General features: G+C 43.9%; 1 protein-coding gene across 2 annotated transcripts in view; it reads left to right on the top strand.

Moving 5' to 3' along the window:
• The window catches only part of ABAT (4-aminobutyrate aminotransferase), a 396,642-nt gene that overhangs the window by 54,965 nt on the left and 321,581 nt on the right, over positions 1–20,096 (top strand). For both annotated transcript variants that reach the window (XM_040356981.1, XM_040356980.1), the window contains exon 2: positions 14,399–14,530. In XM_040356981.1, the coding sequence (XP_040212915.1) occupies positions 14,461–14,530 (70 nt within the window). In that variant the 5' untranslated portion in view covers positions 14,399–14,460. The remainder of the gene's footprint in view (positions 1–14,398; positions 14,531–20,096) is intronic.

Genomic DNA, 20,096 nt, shown 5'->3' with positions numbered 1-20,096 from the left:
AAAAGGCTTGTCAGTACACTTAAAGTGCAGATAGGCCTTTCCAGAAAAACTCCCAATGCGGCTATCTTCAGAGCCTTTAGTTTCAAGATTTTTCAAGACGCTTTCTAGATCCAGACCAGCTCCTGTGAGACACTTCCCCAGTTGGGATTTGTCAGTGGTTCTTCAGACACTATCTAAGGAACCCTTTGAACCGCTACAAGACATTTCTCTGAAGTACCTTACTCTCAAAATGGTGTTCCTAGTGGCAATTACGACAGCCAGAAGAATCGGTGAGCTGCACGCCCTGTCAATAAATAAACCCTTTCTATCCATCTACAAGGACAGGGTTGTACTAAAGACTGACCCAGCCTTTCTACCAAAAGTGGCATCAGCCCTCAACCGGTCGCAGGAAATTGTCATACCGACCTTCTGCTCTTACCCATCAGGGGAGAAGGAACACCAATTCCACATGTTGGATGTGAGAAGAACCTTACTACATTACCTTGAAGTGACCAAGGATTTTCGATCTTCAGACTCCTTGTTCATACTTTTTTCAGGAAAAAAGGGCCACCAAGCATCTAAGGGGTCAATAGCTAGATGGCTAAAAACCGCTATTCTGGAAGCCTACTCCCAAGCAGGGCTATCTCTCCCATTGGGAATTAGAGCACACTCTTCTAGAGCTCAGGCCACTACATGGGCAGAAATAGCTGGTGCCACCCCAGATCAGATCTGCAAGGCGGCTACGTGGTGAAGTTACCTTGCGTTCGTCCGTCGTTACAGACTGGATCTTCTGTCGGCAAGCGATCAGGCTTTTGGCAGAAAGGTCTTGCAGGCTGTGGTTCCTCCCTAAGTGGGTAAGTCTCAGTTATCCTCTCAATGTGCTGTCCTGAAAGACGATATGGGAAAAGTCAAGTTAGACTTACCAGTAACTTGTTTTCCATGAGTCTCTCAGGACAGCAGAAACCTGCCCCTATTGTTTTGAATAATTATGCTGTGACTAACCATACTCTGATTATGTGTTCCAGCTTGGGCCGGAGGTTTCTCTACTACTACTACTGATAAGTGGAAGGAGCCTCCCTTTTAAGAAGTTTGGTGGAGGTGTGTTTCCTGTCAAGTGGGTGGAGTCACGCTCTCAAGGTGCTATCCTGAAAGACTCATGGAAAACAAGTTACCGGTAAGTCTAACTTTTTTTTTTAGATCCTCAGTTCTTTGCCATGTTGAACTTCCAGTGACCATTATGAGAGAGTGAAAGCGATAACACCAAATTTAACACACCTGCTCCCCATTCACACCTGAGACCTTGTAACGAGTGACATGACACCGGGGAGGGAAAATGGCTAAATGGGTCCAATTTGGAAATTTTCTCATAGGGATGTACTCGCTTTTGTTGCCAGCGGTTTAGACATTAATGGCTGTGTGTTGTTATTTTGAGGGGACAGCAAATGTACACTGTTATACAAGCTCTACACTCACTACTTTACAAAAAATGTGAGGAGTGTACTTACTTTTGTGAGATACTGTAGATATTTAAGAATAAATTGCCTTTCATTTTAAACTTTACATATTAACAAAATTATACACCACACTTTTTTTTTTTTTTTAAGGTTATTATTCCGATTTAAATGAAATCTAAATTGGCCAACTAATCAAAAATGAAAATAATTGTTAGTTGCAGCCCTACTGCATGGCATCATACCAACACAATTTGCTTGTCAATGTGTGTGTGTTGTGGTGTCCTCTGCTGCCAAAAATGTTACATGTACCTATTTTTGGTGTGTTTTCGTGAACTAAGCAGCCCATTTAAATGCATGGGTTTATGAGTTTTGATGTGCTGCAATGCATTGTGCATTGCTCTCTACTGTAAGACGCATTATAGTGTCATTCATGGCTATGCAATGCACAATGTATGGCATAAGGAATGGCACAGCAGCACAATGCACATAGAGCTGTTGTGTTGCCATGCGTTGTGGTTACTAATTTTGCCACAATACAGAGCTGACAATGGGCCCTCAAAGTGCAACTGCATAATGCTTTTTATCATTTTGTTATTTCTAGCAATATTTTAACCGAGGATTTGCACTTTTTTTTTGCAGTATATGACTTTGTGTTAAAGCGGGGGTTCACCCTAAAAAAACATCAAGCATACTAGCGCGATCTACAGTACACCTTTCTTTTATTTTTTGGCGCCGTACTCACTGTTTACTGCCGTAATGAAGTTTCAGACTCCCCGCGGGGAATGGGCGTTCCTATGCACAGGGAAGATGATTGACGGCCGGCTATGGCGCGTCACGCTCCCCGAAGATAGCCGAAATAGGACTTGCCTCTTCACGGCGCCTGCGCAGTCAGCTCCGATGTCTGTGCGCAGGCGCCGTATAGCGGCGTGAAGAGGCAAGTCCTATTTCGGCTATCTTCGGTGAGCATGACGCGCCATAGCCGGCCGTCAATCATCTTCCCTGTGCATAGGAACGCCCATTCCCCGCGGGGAGTCTGAAACTTCACTACGGCAGTAAACTGTAAGTACGGCACAAAAAAATAAAAGAAAGGTGTACTGTAGATCGCGCTAGTATGCTTGATGGCATGCTAGAAATTTGTTTTTAGGGTGAAACACCACTTTAAGCATAGATAATTTAAATGTCACAATTCTGCCTTACATGCCTTTTAATAATACACCAGATAGTGTGATGGTACAGATTGTAAAGTTTAGTGAAACCAATTTTGTATGGAAATGGTTGTGTTAATTCTGTTTTTACTGCTTAGAGTTGGGCCACTGTGTTGGACAAAATAGTTTGCGAATGCCTAGTTTGCTGTCATAGAAACCAAAACAAAGGCTCCTTTTCTGTAGCATTGATGTATAACCATGGAGACCGGTGAATTGTATAATGTTACTTTATTTTTCATTCTGGGCCATTCTTGTTAAGTTCATAAACGGAAACAAACATAAGCACTATATGACTATGGCAGTTATTTTTTTTTGTTTCCTGTAAAACCGCAGATTTCAAATTGGAAATAGGCAAAAAATAAATACAATTAAAACTCTGACTGAGCTCTTAAAGACCATGTGCATGTTTTTGTTTTCTTTGTAAAAGGTTCTTGTGTGTGTTATTTAAAAAAAAAAAAAAAAGAACCTTTACAACCTTTTAACCACAGCCCCGGGAGATTTTACCCCCTTCCTGACCAGAGCACTTTTTACAATTCTGCCGCCCCCACAAATAGAGCTTTCTTTTGGTGGTACTTGATCACCTCTACGATTACATTTTTTTGCGCTATAAACAAAAAAAGCGACAATAAAAAAAAAAAAAATCACAATAAGCGTATATTGATTGGTTTGTGCAAAAGTTATAGCGTCTTCAAACTATGGGAAAGATTTATGTCCTTTTTTTATTATTTTTTTTTATGAGTAATGTCGGTTATAAGCGACTTTTAGCGGTACTACGACGGACAGATCGGACACCTTTGACACATTTTTGGGACCATTGACATTTTTACAGCGATCAGAGCTATAAAAATGCACTGATTACTATGTAAATGTCACTAGTAGGAAAGGGGTTAACACTAGAGGGCGACGAAGGGGTTAAATGTGTGTTCTCTGGTTGTGTTCTAACTGTATGGGGATAGGACTGACTGGGGGAGGAGACATAACGTTGTTCCTACCTAGTAGGAACAAACAATAAGTCTCCTCTCCCCTGACAGAACAGGCATTTGTGTGTTTACACACACAAATGTACATGCTGGCTCTCGTGCCCGCCGACCACATGCATTGGGTCCCCCACTGTGCTGTGGGTGCGCCTCTGGCAGCTCTTAAAAGCAACAGCATACCCATACGTTGTTTGGGAAAAAAGAGCCAACTCACATATGATAGCATGTAGTTGCCATCATCCCATAGTACTACAAATGAATCGAAAATACCTCATAGAGTGGGATTGTATAGGCAACGAATAATAAAAATTTCAAAAATATATATGAAAAAATAACAATTTATTACAAAAATAGATACAACATATACAAAAATATCTCGAGCATTATAAGAATATACATAATACAAAACAAAACATGGATGATGCAGATACTGTCCGGCATACGGTACCATCACCCTAAGGGAGGTAAAGGTGTAGCTGAAAAAGCCGACGCGTTTCGAATGCTACGCATTCTTCATCATGGCATAAAACAAGTATTGCATCTAGGGTAAAGCAAAAAATATTAAATACATTCACATTAAATCATTGTATTCTCTCCATTGAAGTGCAAAAGCACATACACATCCTCCTCATCAAGTAAGGAAAAGGCATAAATAACAATGAAGAGGACTCACCTATTGCTTAAAAAGCTCCACGCCCAGGAGTGTGGGGCAGAGGGCCCCCGAGACATCGGCGTCCCTGAATACCCGGGGGCCCTCTGCCCCACACTCCTGGGCGTGGAGCTTTTTAAGCAATAGGTGAGTCCTCTTCATTGTTATTTATGCCTTTTCCTTACTTGATGAGGAGGATGTGTATGTGCTTTTGCACTTCAATGGAGAGAATACAATGATTTAATGTGAATGTATTTAATATTTTTTGCTTTACCCTAGATGCAATACTTGTTTTATGCCATGATGAAGAATGCGTAGCATTCGAAACGCGTCGGCTTTTTCAGCTACACCTTTACCTCCCTTAGGGTGATGGTACCGTATGCCGGACAGTATCTGCATCATCCATGTTTTGTTTTGTATTATGTATATTCTTATAATGCTCGAGATATTTTTGTATATGTTGTATCTATTTTTGTAATAAATTGTTATTTTTTCATATATATTTTTGAAATTTTTATTATTCGTTGCCTATACAATCCCACTCTATGAGGTATTTTCGATTCACCCATACGTTGTTTTGCCCAGCCGTGCCATTCTGCAGCGCTCCTCCCCATATTAAGTGACACAGACAACAAGACTCGCCCCCGAGTCCGGTGTCACTGGATTTGATTGACGGCAGTGGAAGCCAATGGCTGCACTGCTATCAATCTAACCAATGATGAGCCGACAAGCCATTTGAAAAGCAACGTGGGATCGTGCCCACGGAAGTTTGGGGCTCAGTTGAGTAAAACGGGGGCTCGGGGGGGGGGGGGGGGAGAGAGTGCAAAGGATGCATTAAGGTGAAAAAAACACAAAAGTTTACAACCCCTTTAAGCTCTGTCACACTTTGAATAACAATTGCATGGTCATGCAACACTGTACCTATATGACATTTTTCTTGGTGGTATTTTTTCACCATTGGGTTTTTTATTTTTTGCTAAAAACAAAAAAAGGCAAATATGTAATTTTTCTTAAACACAGATGGGCACTGGTCGGGCGGCATTGATAGTGTAAATGTGCCTGTCAGTATTTCCGGTTACCGGCTATCCTTTCCTCGCACTGTGTGAAGAAAGCACTGCTGATAACGGTAAGTCTATTTGCAATGTTACCAGCTGTCATTGGACACAGCTGATCACATGGTAAAGAGCTGCTGTGATTGGCTCCTTACATCGGTTTGTGATCAGCTGTGTCCGAAGACGTGCAGAGTTTATGTGAAAGTGATGTTATATATATATATATATATATATATATATATATATATATATATATATATATATATATATATATATATATATATATATGTCGACAGATATAGGTTTTTCTCTGGCCGATGCCGATATTTGGAAATCGGGGCGGCCGATATATGATGCCGATTTTTGCGGCCGATATTTTAGGCCGATTTTTCTTCTTTTTTTCCCCTTCATCTCATAAAATCTAACAGTTAAAAAATAAAAGCGTGATGCCAGACATCGCATGCGATTCGCACCACATTGGAGTGCACATCACATGCAATGTGCGATGCAATTTCAGCCATACAAACTGTATGGCTGAAATCGCATTGCATACGCACCAAAATGGTGCAGGACCCTTTATTTGGTCCGCACTGGAATCGGATCGGATGGGTGTTCACACCCATCCAATCCGATTCCTGCACCATGTCATCGTTTGCACTGCGATCTGGAACTGATCTGGGGGTATTAGCTTTACATTGACACCTGCAGTGGTTTTCAGATCTCAGTCTGAACCACTGTGCGATTCAGGTGCGATGTGGGACCCGCACTGAATTTGCACAGTTCTTGCATCGCACTAGTGTGAACCGGGCCTAAATCTGACTGCCCATAGAGTAGAGTGGGGCTGTGTCAGTGTTCGCTCAGCAGAAACTGAGCAGACATGGGCTTGTCATCTGCCCGCACTCGGCAGACAGATACCCCACTGAGTAAAGCCCACCCTGTGTCTTCTGTTTTGTCCCCATCAGCTTTGCTCTGTCCCCTTCTGCCCCCCTCCTTTTTCACTTGCTCTTTGTCCCCCAACTATTCCTCATGAGTTTAGTCTACAGAGTCCCCATGGTGTACATGCTGGAGCTGCAGGCTGCATAATCAGAACAGACAGCCACATAGAATGAAGCATCTAATCTATGTCCTACCTCCCACTGAGGATTCTCATACGTGCCATGCCATTCCAGAACCTGTAACTGCTGGCCCCGCCCCCTGGTATCACTCGGCCCCTCCCTCTGGTTTTACTCTTCCCGGGCTCTCCCTCATCTCACTCACCCGCCCGATAGTCTGTGCAGGACTGAGAGTGGGAGAGGATTGGTCATAGGGTGGGCGGGAGGGAGAGAAGGGGAGGGGTTCATAAACGAGTGGCCATCATCTATCTTGCAGCTTACTGGGAGAGAGGAGGAGGAGAAGGAGGGGCTGGGGGAGCAGAAAGAAGTTTGTGAGAGGCAGCATCTGAAATTCACAGTGCCCAGGGCTGTGCTGCTTCTCACTGTGTGTGCGCCGTGCTGAGCGAAGTACATATGGGAGCCGCGCCGCTATGCTAATCGGCCTAATTAACATAATAATCGTTCAATGCCGATTTCCTAAAAAAGCCCAAATATCAGCCGATATATCGGCTCATATATATATATTACACACACACACACACACACACACACACACACACACAGTGCCTTGCGAAAGTATTCGGCCCCCTTGAACTTTGCGACCTTTTGCCACATTTCAGGCTTTAAACATAAAGATATAAAACTAATTTTTTTTGAAGAATCAACAAGTGGGACAGTCGCTTGGGGTATGTCTCTATCAGTTTTTCACATCGAGAGACTGAAATTTTTGCCCATTCCTCCTTGCAAAACAGCTCGAGCTCAGTGAGGTTGGATGGAGAGCGTTTGTGAACAGCAGTTTTCAGTTCTTTCCACAGATTCTCGATTGGATTCAGGTCTGGACTATGACTTGGCCATTCTAACACCTGGATATGTTTATTTGTGAACCATTCCATTGTAGATTTTGCTTTATGTTTTGGATCATTGTCTTGTTGGAAGACAAATCTCCGTCCCAGTCTCAGGTCTTTTGCAGACTCCATCAGGTTTTCTTCCAGAATGGTCCTGTATTTGGCTCCATCCATCTTCCCATCAATTTTAACCACCTTCCCTGTCCCTGTTGAAGAAAAGCAGGCCCAAACCATGATGCTGCCACCACCATGTTTCACAGTGGGGATGGTGTGTTCAGGGTGATGAGCTGTGTTTCTTTTACGCCAAACATAACGTTTTGCATTGTTGCCAAAAAGTTTTGATTTTGGTTTCATCTGACCAGAGCACCTTCTTCCACATGTTTGGTGTGTCTCCCAGGTGGCTTGTGGCAAACTTTAAACAACACTTTTTATGGATATCTTTAAGAAATGGCTTTCTTCTTGCCACTCTTCCATAAAGGCCAGATTTGTGCAGTATACGACTGATTGTTGTCCTATGGACAGAGTCTCCTACCTCAGCTGTAGATGTCTGCAGTTCATCCAGAGTGATCATGGGCCTCTTGGCTGCATCTCTGATCAGTCTTCTCCTTGTATGAGCTGAAAGTTTAGAGGGACGGCCAGGTCTTCGTAGATTTGCAGTGGTCTGATACTCCTTCCATTTCAATATTATCGCTTGCACAGTGCTCCTTGGGATGTTTAAAGCTTGGGAAATCTTTTTGTATCCAAATCCGGCTTTAAACTTCTCCATAACAGTATCTCGGACCTGCCTGGTGTGTTCCTTGTTCTTCATGATGCTCTCTGCGCTTTAAACGGACCTCTGAGACTATCACAGTGCAGGTGCATTTATACAGAGACTTGATTACACACAGGTGGATTCTATTTATCATCATTAGTCATTTAGGTCAACATTGGATCATTCAGAGATCCTCACTGAACTTCTGGAGAGAGTTTGCTGCACTGAAAGTAAAGGGGCTGAATAATTTTGCACACCCAATTTTTAAGTTTTTTATTTGTTAAAGTTTGAAATATCTAACAAATTTCGTTCCACTTCGTGGTTGTGTCCCACATGTTGTTGATTCTTCCAAAAAAAATTACAGTTTTATATCTTTATGTTTGAAGCCTGTCCCAATAAGCTTCTACAAACTATGGGATAGATTTTTTTTTTTAGGATAGCAGCAGACAATTCGGACAAACTGACCATTTTTGGGGACCAATGACACTAATACAGTGATCAGTGCTAAAAAATACACTGTCACTGTACTAATGACACTGGCAGGGCAGTGGATAACATCAGGGGCGATCAAAGGGTTAAATGTGCTCCTAGGGAGTGCTTTTTAACTGTGTGGGGGATGCTTTGACTGGAGGAAGAGAGATTGTGTTCCTGCCAGGGTACATTTGATTTAAAGTAGACTTTAAATCACTAGTAAAAAGGCTGGATTTAAATCATAATTTTAACGACTTAAGACCCGGACCAAAATGCAGCTAAAGGACCAGGCCAGGTTTTGCGATTCGGGACTGCGTCGCTTTAACAGACAATTGCGCAGTCGTGCGACGTGGCTCCCAAACAAAATTGGCGTCCTTTTTTTCCCACAAATAGAGCTTTCTTTTGGTGGTATTTGATCACCTCTGCAGGTTTTTTTTTTTGCGCTATAAACAAAAATAGAGCGACAATTTTGAAAAAAATTCAATATTTTTTGCTATAATAAATATCCCCAAAAAATATATCAAAAACATTTTTTCCTCAGTTTAAGCCGATACTTATTCTTCTACCTATTTGTGGTAAAAAAAAATCGCAATAAGCGTTTATCGGTTGGTTTGCGCAAAATTTATAGCGTTTACAAAATAGGGGATAGTTTTATTGCATTTTTATTAATTATTTTTGTTTTACTACTAATGGCGGCGATCAGCGATTTATTTCGTGACTGCGACAATATAGCGGACACTTCGGACAATTTTGACACATTTTTGGGACCATTGTCATTTTCACAGCAAAAAATGCATTTAAAATGCATTGTTTACTGTGGAAATGACAGTTGCAGTTTGGGAGTTAACCACTAGGGGGCGCTGAAGGGGTTATGTGTCACCTAATGTGTGTTTACAACTGTAGGGGGGTGTGGCTGTAGGTGTGACGTCATCGATTGTGTCCCCCTATAAAAGAAATCACACGATCGATGACACCGCCACAGTGAAGAACGGGGAAGCCGTGTTTACACACAGCTCTCCCCGTTCTTCAGCTCCGGGGACCGATCGCGGGACTCCAGCGGCGATCGGGTCCGCTGGTCCTGCGGTCCCGGAGCTTCGGACCGGGTCGCGGGAGCGCGCCCACGACCCACGGCTGGGCTTAAAGATCAATGTACATATACGTTGATCTGCTGACGTATATGTGCAGGAGGCGGTCCTTAAGTGGTTAAAGAGCAATTGTCATCTCTGTCCTGCAGCAGCTCCTCCTTTGACCTGCTGTTTGACTCAGTGACAGACCTATTCACTTTAATGGAGCGGCTGGTGATACGGCAGTGACACAAGGTGAGGGACGTGGCGGCAGCAGGTGAGTGGATGTCGCTAACGGGCGCTGCCATGATGGATCTAAACTGGTAGTTAGAATCTTTAATATTTGCAAACAAAAGTAAGGTTTCCTATTTAAAATAATTTGTCATGTTAGTAATACGGCAATATCAAAACCGATTCAATCATACGGTTTGTAGTGTACATAGATTGGCAAAAAAATGGGATAAAGGAGTATTCCTGAACTTTGGTTTATCTCATGGTTACTGTGAAATTGTGTGAATTCATCAATGCAGTGCATGTTATCTCGGCTTGCAGAGCTTGGCTTTATTGAATGAGTTTACCAAAAATTGGAATTTTGCCAAATATACAGCCTCATGCTACACAACTAAGCTCCATTTCATGCTTAACCACTAGCCGACCGCCCACCGCCGTTCTACATCGGCAAGTTGGCTCGGCTGGACGAGAGCACGTAGTATAACGTCCTCTCTCCCAGCCGCCACTAGGGGCGCGCGCGCGCGCCCTCCGCTCGCCCCCGACTCCCGTGCGTGTGCCCGGCGGGCGCGATCGCCGCCGGGCACACGCGATCGCTCGGTACAGAGCGGGAACCGGGAGCTGTGTGTGTAAACACACAGCTCCCGGTCCTGTCAGCAGGGGAAATGCTGATCTTCGGTTCATACAATGTATGAACCGAGGATCAGTGTTTCCCCTAGTGAGGCCACCCCCCCCCCCACAGTAAGAACACACCCAGGCATACTTAACCACTTCCCTGCCCCCTAGTGTTAACCCCTTCACTGCCAGTGGCATTTTTATAGTAATCCAATGCATTTTTATAGCACTGATCGCTATAAAAATGCCAATGGTCCCAAAAATGTGTCAAAAGTGTCCGAAGTGTCCGCCATAATGTCGCAATACCGAAAAAAAAATCGCTGATCGCCGCCATTACTAGTAAAAAAAAATATAATAAAAATTACATAAAAATACCCCCTATTTTGTAAACGCTATAACTTTTGCGCAAACCAATCAATAAACGCTTATTGCGATTTTTTTTTTTTTACGAAAAATATGTAGAAGAAAACGTATCGGCCTAAACTGAGGAAAAAAAATGTTTTTTTATATATTTTTGGGGGATATTTATTATAGCAAAATGTAAAAAATATTCATTTTTTTCAAAATTGTCTCTCTATTTTTGTTTAAAGCGCAAAAACTAAAAACCGCAGAGGTGATCAAATACCACCAAAAGAAAGCTCTATTTGTGGGAAAAAAAGGACGCCAATTTTGTTTGGGAGCCACATCGCACGACCGCGCAATTGTCTGTTAAAGCGACGCAGACCCGAATCGCAAAAAGTACTCTGGTCTTTGGGCAGCAATATGGTCCGGGGGTTAAGTGGTTAATAAACTCTGTTATTAATGTATCTTATATCTATCCCGACCAGCTCACACAGATTTTACTGCGGCAGAATGACTCTCCTGGGTGAAATCCAATACATGTACGGCTTCGCCCAGGAGAACCACCAGAGGGCTCGTGAGCGCCGCTGCACTCTGGGGTACCCGATGCGTGCGGGCGTGATCGCTGCTGGGGCCACACTCGATTGCATGCGCGCGTGTGTGTGTATAAACGCATCAATCCCTGTGCTGTCTGAGGAGAGAAGACAGATTGTGTGTTTCTACAAAGTAGAAACCTTGATCTGTCATCTCTCCTAGTTATTCCCATCCCCCCACAGTTGGAACAGTTAACCCCTTGATTGCCCTCTAGTGTTAACCCCTTCCCTGCCAGCGACATTTACATAGTAATCAGTGCATATTTGTAGCACTGATCGCTCTGTAAATGTCAAGTGTCCGACCTGTCCGTCGCAATACCGCAAAAAAAAATCACAGATCACTGGCATTACTAGTGTGTAAAAAAAAAAAAAAAAAAAGCCATATAGATGTCATAAAAATGTCCCATAGTTTGTAGACTCTATAACTTTTGCACAAACCAATCGATGTACGCTTTTTTTTTTTTTTTTTTTTTTTATATTCTTTACCAAAAATATGTAGAAGTATACATATCAGCCAAAATTAAGGAAAAAATATGTATTATAGCAAAATTACTTTTTTATTTAATAAATATCACAATTTTTTTTTAAAAAAACTTTTTTTTTCCTCAGTTTAGGCCGATAAGTATTCTTCTACATATTTTTGGTTAAAAAAAAATCGCAATAATCGTATATTGATTGGTTTGGCAAAAGTTATAGCGTCTACAAAATATATGATAGATTTATGGCTTTTTTGTTTTATAATTTATTTTTAATAGTATTGGCGGCGATTTGCGTTTTTTTTTTAATTTTTATTGTGATCGTGACATTGCGGCGAACACATCGGACACTTTTGACATGTTTTTTGGGACCATTCACATTTATACAGCGATTAGTGCTTTAAATATGCATTGATTACTGTGTAAATGTGACTGACAGGGAAGGGGTTAACCACTAGGGGGCGCTGAAGGGGTTAATATGTTCCCTAAGGTGTGTCCTAACTGTAAGGGGGAGGAGACTCACAAGGGCAGGAGACCGATGTGTGTTCCTCTGTACTAGGAACAAACATTGGTCTCCTCACCACTGACAGGAGGTGGATCTGTGTGTTTACACACACAGATCCACACTCCTGCCGTGATCAATGGCAATCGCGGCTGCCGGGCACCTGCGCCGGGTCACGAGCGGTGCCGCGCGCACCCTGGATCGCCGGGAACGCAGGACGTCATATGACGTCCACCCGGATCGAGGGAGGGTTCCTGCCGGCGTCATTTTATAATGCGCCGGTAAGGAAGTTGTTAAATAAAAAAATCAGATTTTAAATTAAAAAAAAATCTGACTTTTTTTTTATCATGGATTTATATCCACCCTGGTTCCTGCTTAGCAGAAACGCAAGAGCTCCATCTTTCCCTCTGACAGAACGCGGTTCTGCTGTGCTTTCAGAGAAAAGCGGTCTCAGCGACAGATTCGCCCTGAGATCACTTTCATCAGGTATGAAAAAGAGCCCCCCCTCCCGCCGCGCTCTGGTGCCCTCTGCTAGAAGTTTAGGTGCTTCATTAGGTGACATCATCAAAGTGGAACTTGAAAGCTGAAGGCCTCATGCACGCAGGGCGTTTGTCCTGGTGCATGAGGCTCCGGTATTTGCTGTGGACAGAGAGCACAGGTGTCCCATCCAGCCCTCTGACAGATGGAAGTCTGACAGATGCTGTGGCTAGATGGTGCACTTTGTTTCTTTTAGTTCCGAGCATTAGTTTCTAGGCACATAATGCCATAAATGTTCATACAGGTGTACCATCCAGCCGCAGCAGTTGTCAGATCCTCATAGAATTTGACGGGGTGCCAGTAGCAGGGATAGACTGGACACTTGTGCCCTCTGTCTGCAGATAAACACCGGAGCCTCATGCAGTGTGACTTAACACTGTGTGCAAGGGACCTTGTGCTATGATTGCTTACATTGAATGTCTATTTGTTTAACGGTCCAGTTCTCTATCTTGTATAATAAATGTATAGATAGATTCAAGTTGTAAGTCCCATGCACACTGGGCGTTTGCTAAAGCCACATTTTTCAAACACATTTGGAGGCTTTAAGGTGCATCAAGCATTTGGTTGTTATTAATTTGACCAGAATTTAAATTAATGCTCAAACGCGCATTGCGTTTAGGTGTGTCGGGATTCTTTTTTCTGCCCAAACGCTCCTCTACTGAATGGAATTTTGTTGTGTTCAGGATTGTCTTGCCTCTAAAGGCCTATAAACGTCTATAGGCTATAGGTAAACACATAGGCTACATAGAGCGGCATTTAAAGGCAGGAATAAAAAAAAAAAAAAAAAGTAAAATGCCTGTAAAATAAAACCGAGAAAAAACCCCCAGTAATGGGATTATGTGGGCCCAAGATCAACATATAACAATAGTAAACCTCAAAAGGTGTAAAAGCAAAATTGCAATTTTTATTAAGGACAACTGTTAAAATAACATTATAAATGGCTGGTGTGTGACAACTTATCACCTTAGGACATATAGTGATACATCATTTTCGGAACATATGTTGTTGTCATACACATGTACATGAGCCATGACTACCCAGTATAAAAATGCACAGGAACACCCATGTGGATTTGAACATACACTATATGGTGGTCACATTTTTACCTTTTTGGGTTTTGCACTCTGGAGAGGGTATTGAATAAAGAGAAGACACAATGGTGGTTTTGGGATCAAGCTTTATTTGCCCACATTCACTAGGGTTCTAGAATCTGGTCAGTCAAACATATTAAATATAGGAAGACAAGTTTACAAATATATGAAAATATTTTTTCACCAAGTGGTATATATTGCCTCAGTACAGTTTTTTGTGTGTGTGTGTGTTTTTTCTCTACCTGCAGTTCAGCTTTAATTCTAGTCTCTATGGCAAAATTTTCTGTCTTATTAAATTAGTACCGTGTGTTATGAGGAAGTCCCCAGATGTTTCATGTTACATTACTTATGAGCACTTCATGGTTTCATTTAATTGCCGTAGTTATAATTACAATTTTTTCTTGCCTTGCAATGTTCAAATATGTATGTTCTGATGTGTTTGTGCGCCTGTAACACAGATTTTATTTTTTGTTTTTTAGTAAAGGAAGCATAAGGCACTTGTCTACAATTTACAAGCCATCTGTGAATCAAGTCTAGAAAAATGGCGTCAATGTTGCTTACTAGACATATGACACAGGCCCTGCAGCAAAACTCCAGATTTCTTGTGCCATGTAAGTAAAACTTAATATCCATTTACAGTCAGAAGTGTAATGCAATTGTTTAAATATCGGTATAAACACACACATGCATGTATAAACTGGTACATAATGTTCGAAATTATGTATACAGAATGAAAGGGTTAAAAAAACGTGGAAGCCTCCCTTATTCAAATGGTGTCCAAATAACAACCGTATTCCGTTCCTATATGTAAATACAAAAAGGAAAATGCAAGTTGAAATGTCCTAGATTGTAAGCTCTAATGAGCAGGGCCCTCTCATTCGTCCTGTATTAAATTGTATTGTAACTGTACTGTCTGCCCTCATGTTGTAAAGTGCTGTGTAAACTGTTGGCACTTCTGTATAATAATAATGACATGTTGGTTCCTGTAGCCAATGATTTTTGTACTATGCATACCATCTGGTTAGTGCCCAGAGACACTGTATAGGCAGTTGAAATGATATGTCTTATCGTACAGTACACTGGAATTGATTCATAGACCGTAGTTGATAAAACTCTGCATTCTGGTGATTGGACACTGGCAAAATCTTAGCTGGGATTGTACCCAGTGTACCCATATAAGCCTACCTACTCCGTGAGTCTCCAGTTTTTTGCAGCAAGAATTCTGCTGCAGGCCCTGAGGAAACTCTACGTTCCTGGCAGGATGATGGTGGTTTGTGCCGGAGCAAGTTCTTAGACTGAGAGCGCTTTATCCCTCTTTAAATGTAACGTTATGCGATAAATGTAAAGTTATGCACTTGGGGGCTAAGAATATGCATGCATCATACATACTAGGAGGAGTACAACTGGGGGGATCTGTAGTGGAGAAGGATCTTGGGGTTTTGGTAGATAATAATAATAATGGCATGCAATGCCAAGCTGTGGTTTCCAAAGCAAGCAAAGTCCTTTCTTGTATTAAGAGAGGTATGGACTCCAGAGAGAGAGAGATATCATTTTGCCCCTGTACAAATCATTAGTAAGACCTCATCTGGAATATGCAGTTCAGTTTTGGGCTCCAGTTCTCAAAAAGGATATTGGGGAACTGGAGAAAGATGCGGAGAAGGGCAACCAAACTGATAAGAGGCATGGAGGAGCTCCGCTATGAGAAAAGATTAGAGGAACTGAATTTATTCACTCTTGAGAAGAGAATAAGGGGGGATATGATCAACATGTACAAATATATAATGGGTCCATATAGTGAACTTGGGGTTGTTGTTATTCACTTTACGGTCAACACTGAGGACAAGGGGGCACTCTTTACGTCTAGAGGAAAAGAGATTTCACCTCCAAATACGGAAAGGTTTCTTCACAGTAAGAGCTGTGAAAATGTGGAACAGACTCCCTCCAGAGGTGGTTCTGGCCAGCTCAGTAGATTGCTTTAAGAAAGGTCTGGATACTTTCCTAAATGTACATAATATAACCGAGTACTAAGATTTGTAGGTAAAGTTGATCCAGGGTAAATCCGATTGCCTCTCGGGGGGGATCAGGAAGGATTTTTTTCCCCTGCTGTAGCAAATCGGATCATGCTTCTGCTGGGGTTTTTGCCTTCCTCTGGATCAACTGTGGTTATGGAGTTGGGTGTATGGGATTGTACTATGTTTTTTATTTTGTGTATTTTTTTGTGGTTGAACTGGATGGACTTGTGTCTTTTTTCAACCTGACTAACTATGTTAGTGCCCCCACTCTAGATGAAGGAGCACAAGGGGGCACCCTTGAAAAGCAACATTGTTAATCTGGGTGGAGGAGAGTGTTGCGTGTACTAGCAGTTTTAAATATTGAAGTCAAACTCGCACTGCACTCGGCCATGCAGTTGCAGCAAAGATATTTATTTTGGGATAAAGGATTTACATACAATACAATCAAAACAACAAATGGCATGAGCAGAAACAAGACAAGAAGACAAGCGATGTCTTGATTATACAAGTAGCGTCATGTCTCAACTGAATATAAAAAAGAGAGGCGCCTCTAAGTGTAGCAATATGGTTACATTTAAATGGGTTGTAAAGGTACAATTTATTTTTTCCTAAATAGCTTCCTTTAGAGCCGGTTCACACTGGGGCAACACGACTTTCAGCACAACTTTGGGAGGCAACTTGAACACGACTTGAGTATGAATCACAACGCGACTTACAACATGACTTGAGGTCTCCTCCAGGAGGGGGAACTCTATGCCAAATTTTAAATAAAAAACCGGCATGGGTTCCCCTCTAGGAGAATACCAGGCCATTAGGTCTGGTATGGATTTCAAGGGAAACCCCCTACGCCGAAAAAACGGCATGGCGGTTGCTCCCAAATCCCTACCAGACCCTTATTCGAGCACGCAGACCGTTCAGGAAAGGGGGTGGGGACGGGCGAGTGCCCCCCCTCCTGAACCATACCAGGCGACACGCCCTCAACATGGGGGGTGCTTTGGGGCAGGGGGCGCCCTGTGCCCCCCCACCCCAAGGCACCTTGTCCCCATGTTGATGGGGACAAGGGCCTCTTCCCGACAACCCTGGCCGTTGGTTGTCGGGGTCTGCGGGCTAGGGGCTTATCGGAATCTGGGAACCCCCTTTAATAAGGGGGCCCCCAGATCCTGGCCCCCCACCCTATGTGAATGAGTATGGGTAGGGGTATGATGTACCCCATTCACCTGGTGGAAAATAAATGTCAATAAAAAAAACACTACAATGTTTTTTAAAGTATTAGGCAGCTCCGGGGGTCTTCTTCCGACTTCGGAGGTCTTCTGCCGGGCACCACCGCTGTCTTCTTTCAGCTCTTTTACCAGCGGTGGCCCGGTCTTCTCCCGACTTCGGGGGTCTTCCAACTTCTCCGCGCTCTCTGGTTCTTTTTCTCTTCTGCCGGGCACCACCGATGTCTTCTTTCAGCTCTTTCACCAGCGGGGGCCCGGTCTTCTGCTTCGCCTTCTTCTCTTCTTCTCTTCGATATTGACTCAACGCTCCCTCCCGCTGTAATGCCTGGTGTGCGGTGCGCGGCAAATTATATAGGCCTCTTATGACGTCACAGTCCCAGCATGCTCCGGGTGGTACCGGAGCATGCTGGGACTGTGACGTCATTAGAGGCATATATAAATTGCCGCGCACTGCACACCCGGTATTACAGCGGGAGGGGGCGTCGAGTCAACATCGAAGAAGAGAAGAAGGCGACGCAGAAGACCGGGGCCCCCACTGGTGAAAGAGCTGAAAGAAGACAGCGGTGATGCCCAGGAGAAGACCCCCGAAGTCGGAAGAAGACTCCCGGAGCTGCCTAATAAACTACTTTAAAAACCTGTGTAGTGTTTTTTTTTTATTTGACGTTTATTTTTCACCAGGTGAATGGGTAGGGGGGCGATGTACCCCATTCTCATTCACATAGGGTGGGGGGCCCCCTTATTAAAGGGGGTTCCCAGATTGCGATAACCCCCCCTGCCCGCAGACCCCGACAACCAATGGCCAGGGTTGTCGGGAAGAGGCCCTTGTGCCACAGCACGCCCCCCTGTCCCAAAGCACCCCCCCATGTTGAGGGCATGCCGCCTGGTACGGTTCAGGAGGGGGGGGCAGCTCGCCCGTCCCCACCCCCTTTCCTGACCGGCCGGTCTGCATTCTCTGATAAGGGTCTGGTATGGATTTGGAGGGAACCCCCACGCTGTTTTTTTGGCATAGGGTGTTCCCCTTGAAATCCATACCAGACCTAAGGGCCTGGTATGCTCCTAGAGGGGAATCCATGCCGGTTTTTTATTTAAAATTTGGCGTGGAGTTCCCCTGTGGGAGGGAGGAGCTTGCCTTAGAACAGGTTCACACTGGGGTGACTTCCTGTAAAGTTGCCTCACTGTCAACGGGGATCCGAATGGATACAGGTCACCTACAAGTCGGATTGAAGTAGTACAGGAACCTTTTCTGAAGTCGGAGCGACTTCAGTAGTGTACATTAAGACTGCTCCCATTCACTTCCATTCATTTTCTCGACTGCACGACTTGGGGCGTCTTGAAGTCGGATCCCAGGTCGCCCCAGTGTGAACCGGCTCTTACCTTAGTGCAGTCCTCCTTCACTTACCTCATCCTTCGATTTTGCTTTTAAATGTCCTTATTTCTTCTGAGAAATCCTCACTTCCTATTCTTCTGTCTGTAACTCCACACAGTAATGCAAGGTTTTCTCCCTGGTGTGGAGTGTCGTGCTCGCCCCCTCCCCTGGACTACAGGTGAGTCGGGACACTCTCTACGTTGCAGATAGAGAAAGGAGCTGCTTGTTAGTGGGCGTCCTGACTCTCCTGTGCTCCAAGGGAGGGGGCGAGCACGACACTCCACACCAGGGAGAAAGCCTTGCATTACTGTGTGGAGTTAGACACAAGAACAGGAAGTGAGGATTTCTCAGAAGAAATAAGGACATTTAAATGCAAAATCGAAGGATGAGGTAAGTGAAGGAGGACTGCACTATGGTAAAGGAAGCTATTTAGGGAAAAAATGTACCTTTACAACCCCTTTAATGAAGGTACAACATTTAAGCAACTTAATGATTGATGATCAAAAGAGGCACATCTAAGTATGCAGGCATACGGGGTAAAGCTGTTCACATAGATCAGGGGTGCCCAACCAGTGGCCCGCGGAGCCCTCTGATGTGGCCCGCGACCTACTGCTCTGGGATGGAATAAAATACTGTTATTAAAGTTAAAGGAACACTGAAGTCGACATTTTTTTTTTTTTTTTAAATAACAAACATGTTATACTTACCTCCACTGTGCAGTTTGTTTTGCACAGAGTGTCCCCGATCCGTGTCTTCTGGGGTCCCTCGGCAGCTGTCTCGGCTCCTCCTCGCAAAAGCTTTCTGCCTTTATGCGAGCGAGCTCGCATGGTGGAAAATTTTTGCGAGCGCGTTCCAGTGATACAGCGGCGGACATAGCCGCCGACTGTATCACTCGGCCCTGCCCCCCAGCGCGCCGCGTCATCCGCTGTGATTGACAGCAGCGCCAGCCAATAGCTGCGCTGCTATCAATCCGCCCAGCCTAGCCAATCAACGGCCAGACTGGGAACCCAAGAACATCACATGGACGGGAATTTCGAACGGTCAGGTAAGTAAAACGGGGGCTCGGGGGGGCGGTACCATCGGATGTTTTTTCACCTTAATGCATAGAATGCATTAAGGTGAAAAAACATTTACCTTTACAACCCCTTTAAGTTCATTACTAAAACCAGTTCATATATGGCATATCTGTTCTGCAGTGGTTACTGGGCTGCTTTCAAACTGATCCACAAGTGCAGAGCAGTTTACCTGCGGGTTACCTGCCCTAAGTCATAGACTTCTGTTATTACCTGCGAGTTTGGTGTGCTGAGAGTAGAGCCGAGTCAGCTGCCATTCACCTGCTCGGCTCATTGTGGCAAGCGACAGGGTACCAAGTCGCTTAAGTGGCCCTTGCTCTTCAAAAGGTTGGGCACCCCTGACATAGACCATCCTCCTCACCGCCGTCAAAGTCGTCCCCTCCATGCTGCACTCCATGAGCGCTTCGAGGCTCGCTTTAAAATTGCTCCACTGCAGGATAGTCTTCACAGTCATGATTGCAGACTGACGGCGGTGAGAGCTGGCGGTGCGGGGGATGGTCTATGTTTAC

Source organism: Rana temporaria, chromosome 6 (genome assembly GCF_905171775.1).
Source record: "Rana temporaria chromosome 6, aRanTem1.1, whole genome shotgun sequence".
Lineage (NCBI taxonomy): Eukaryota > Metazoa > Chordata > Amphibia > Anura > Ranidae > Rana > Rana temporaria.
The sequence above is the reverse complement of the archived record's forward strand: the minus strand, read 5'-3'. Positions and strand labels throughout refer to the sequence as shown.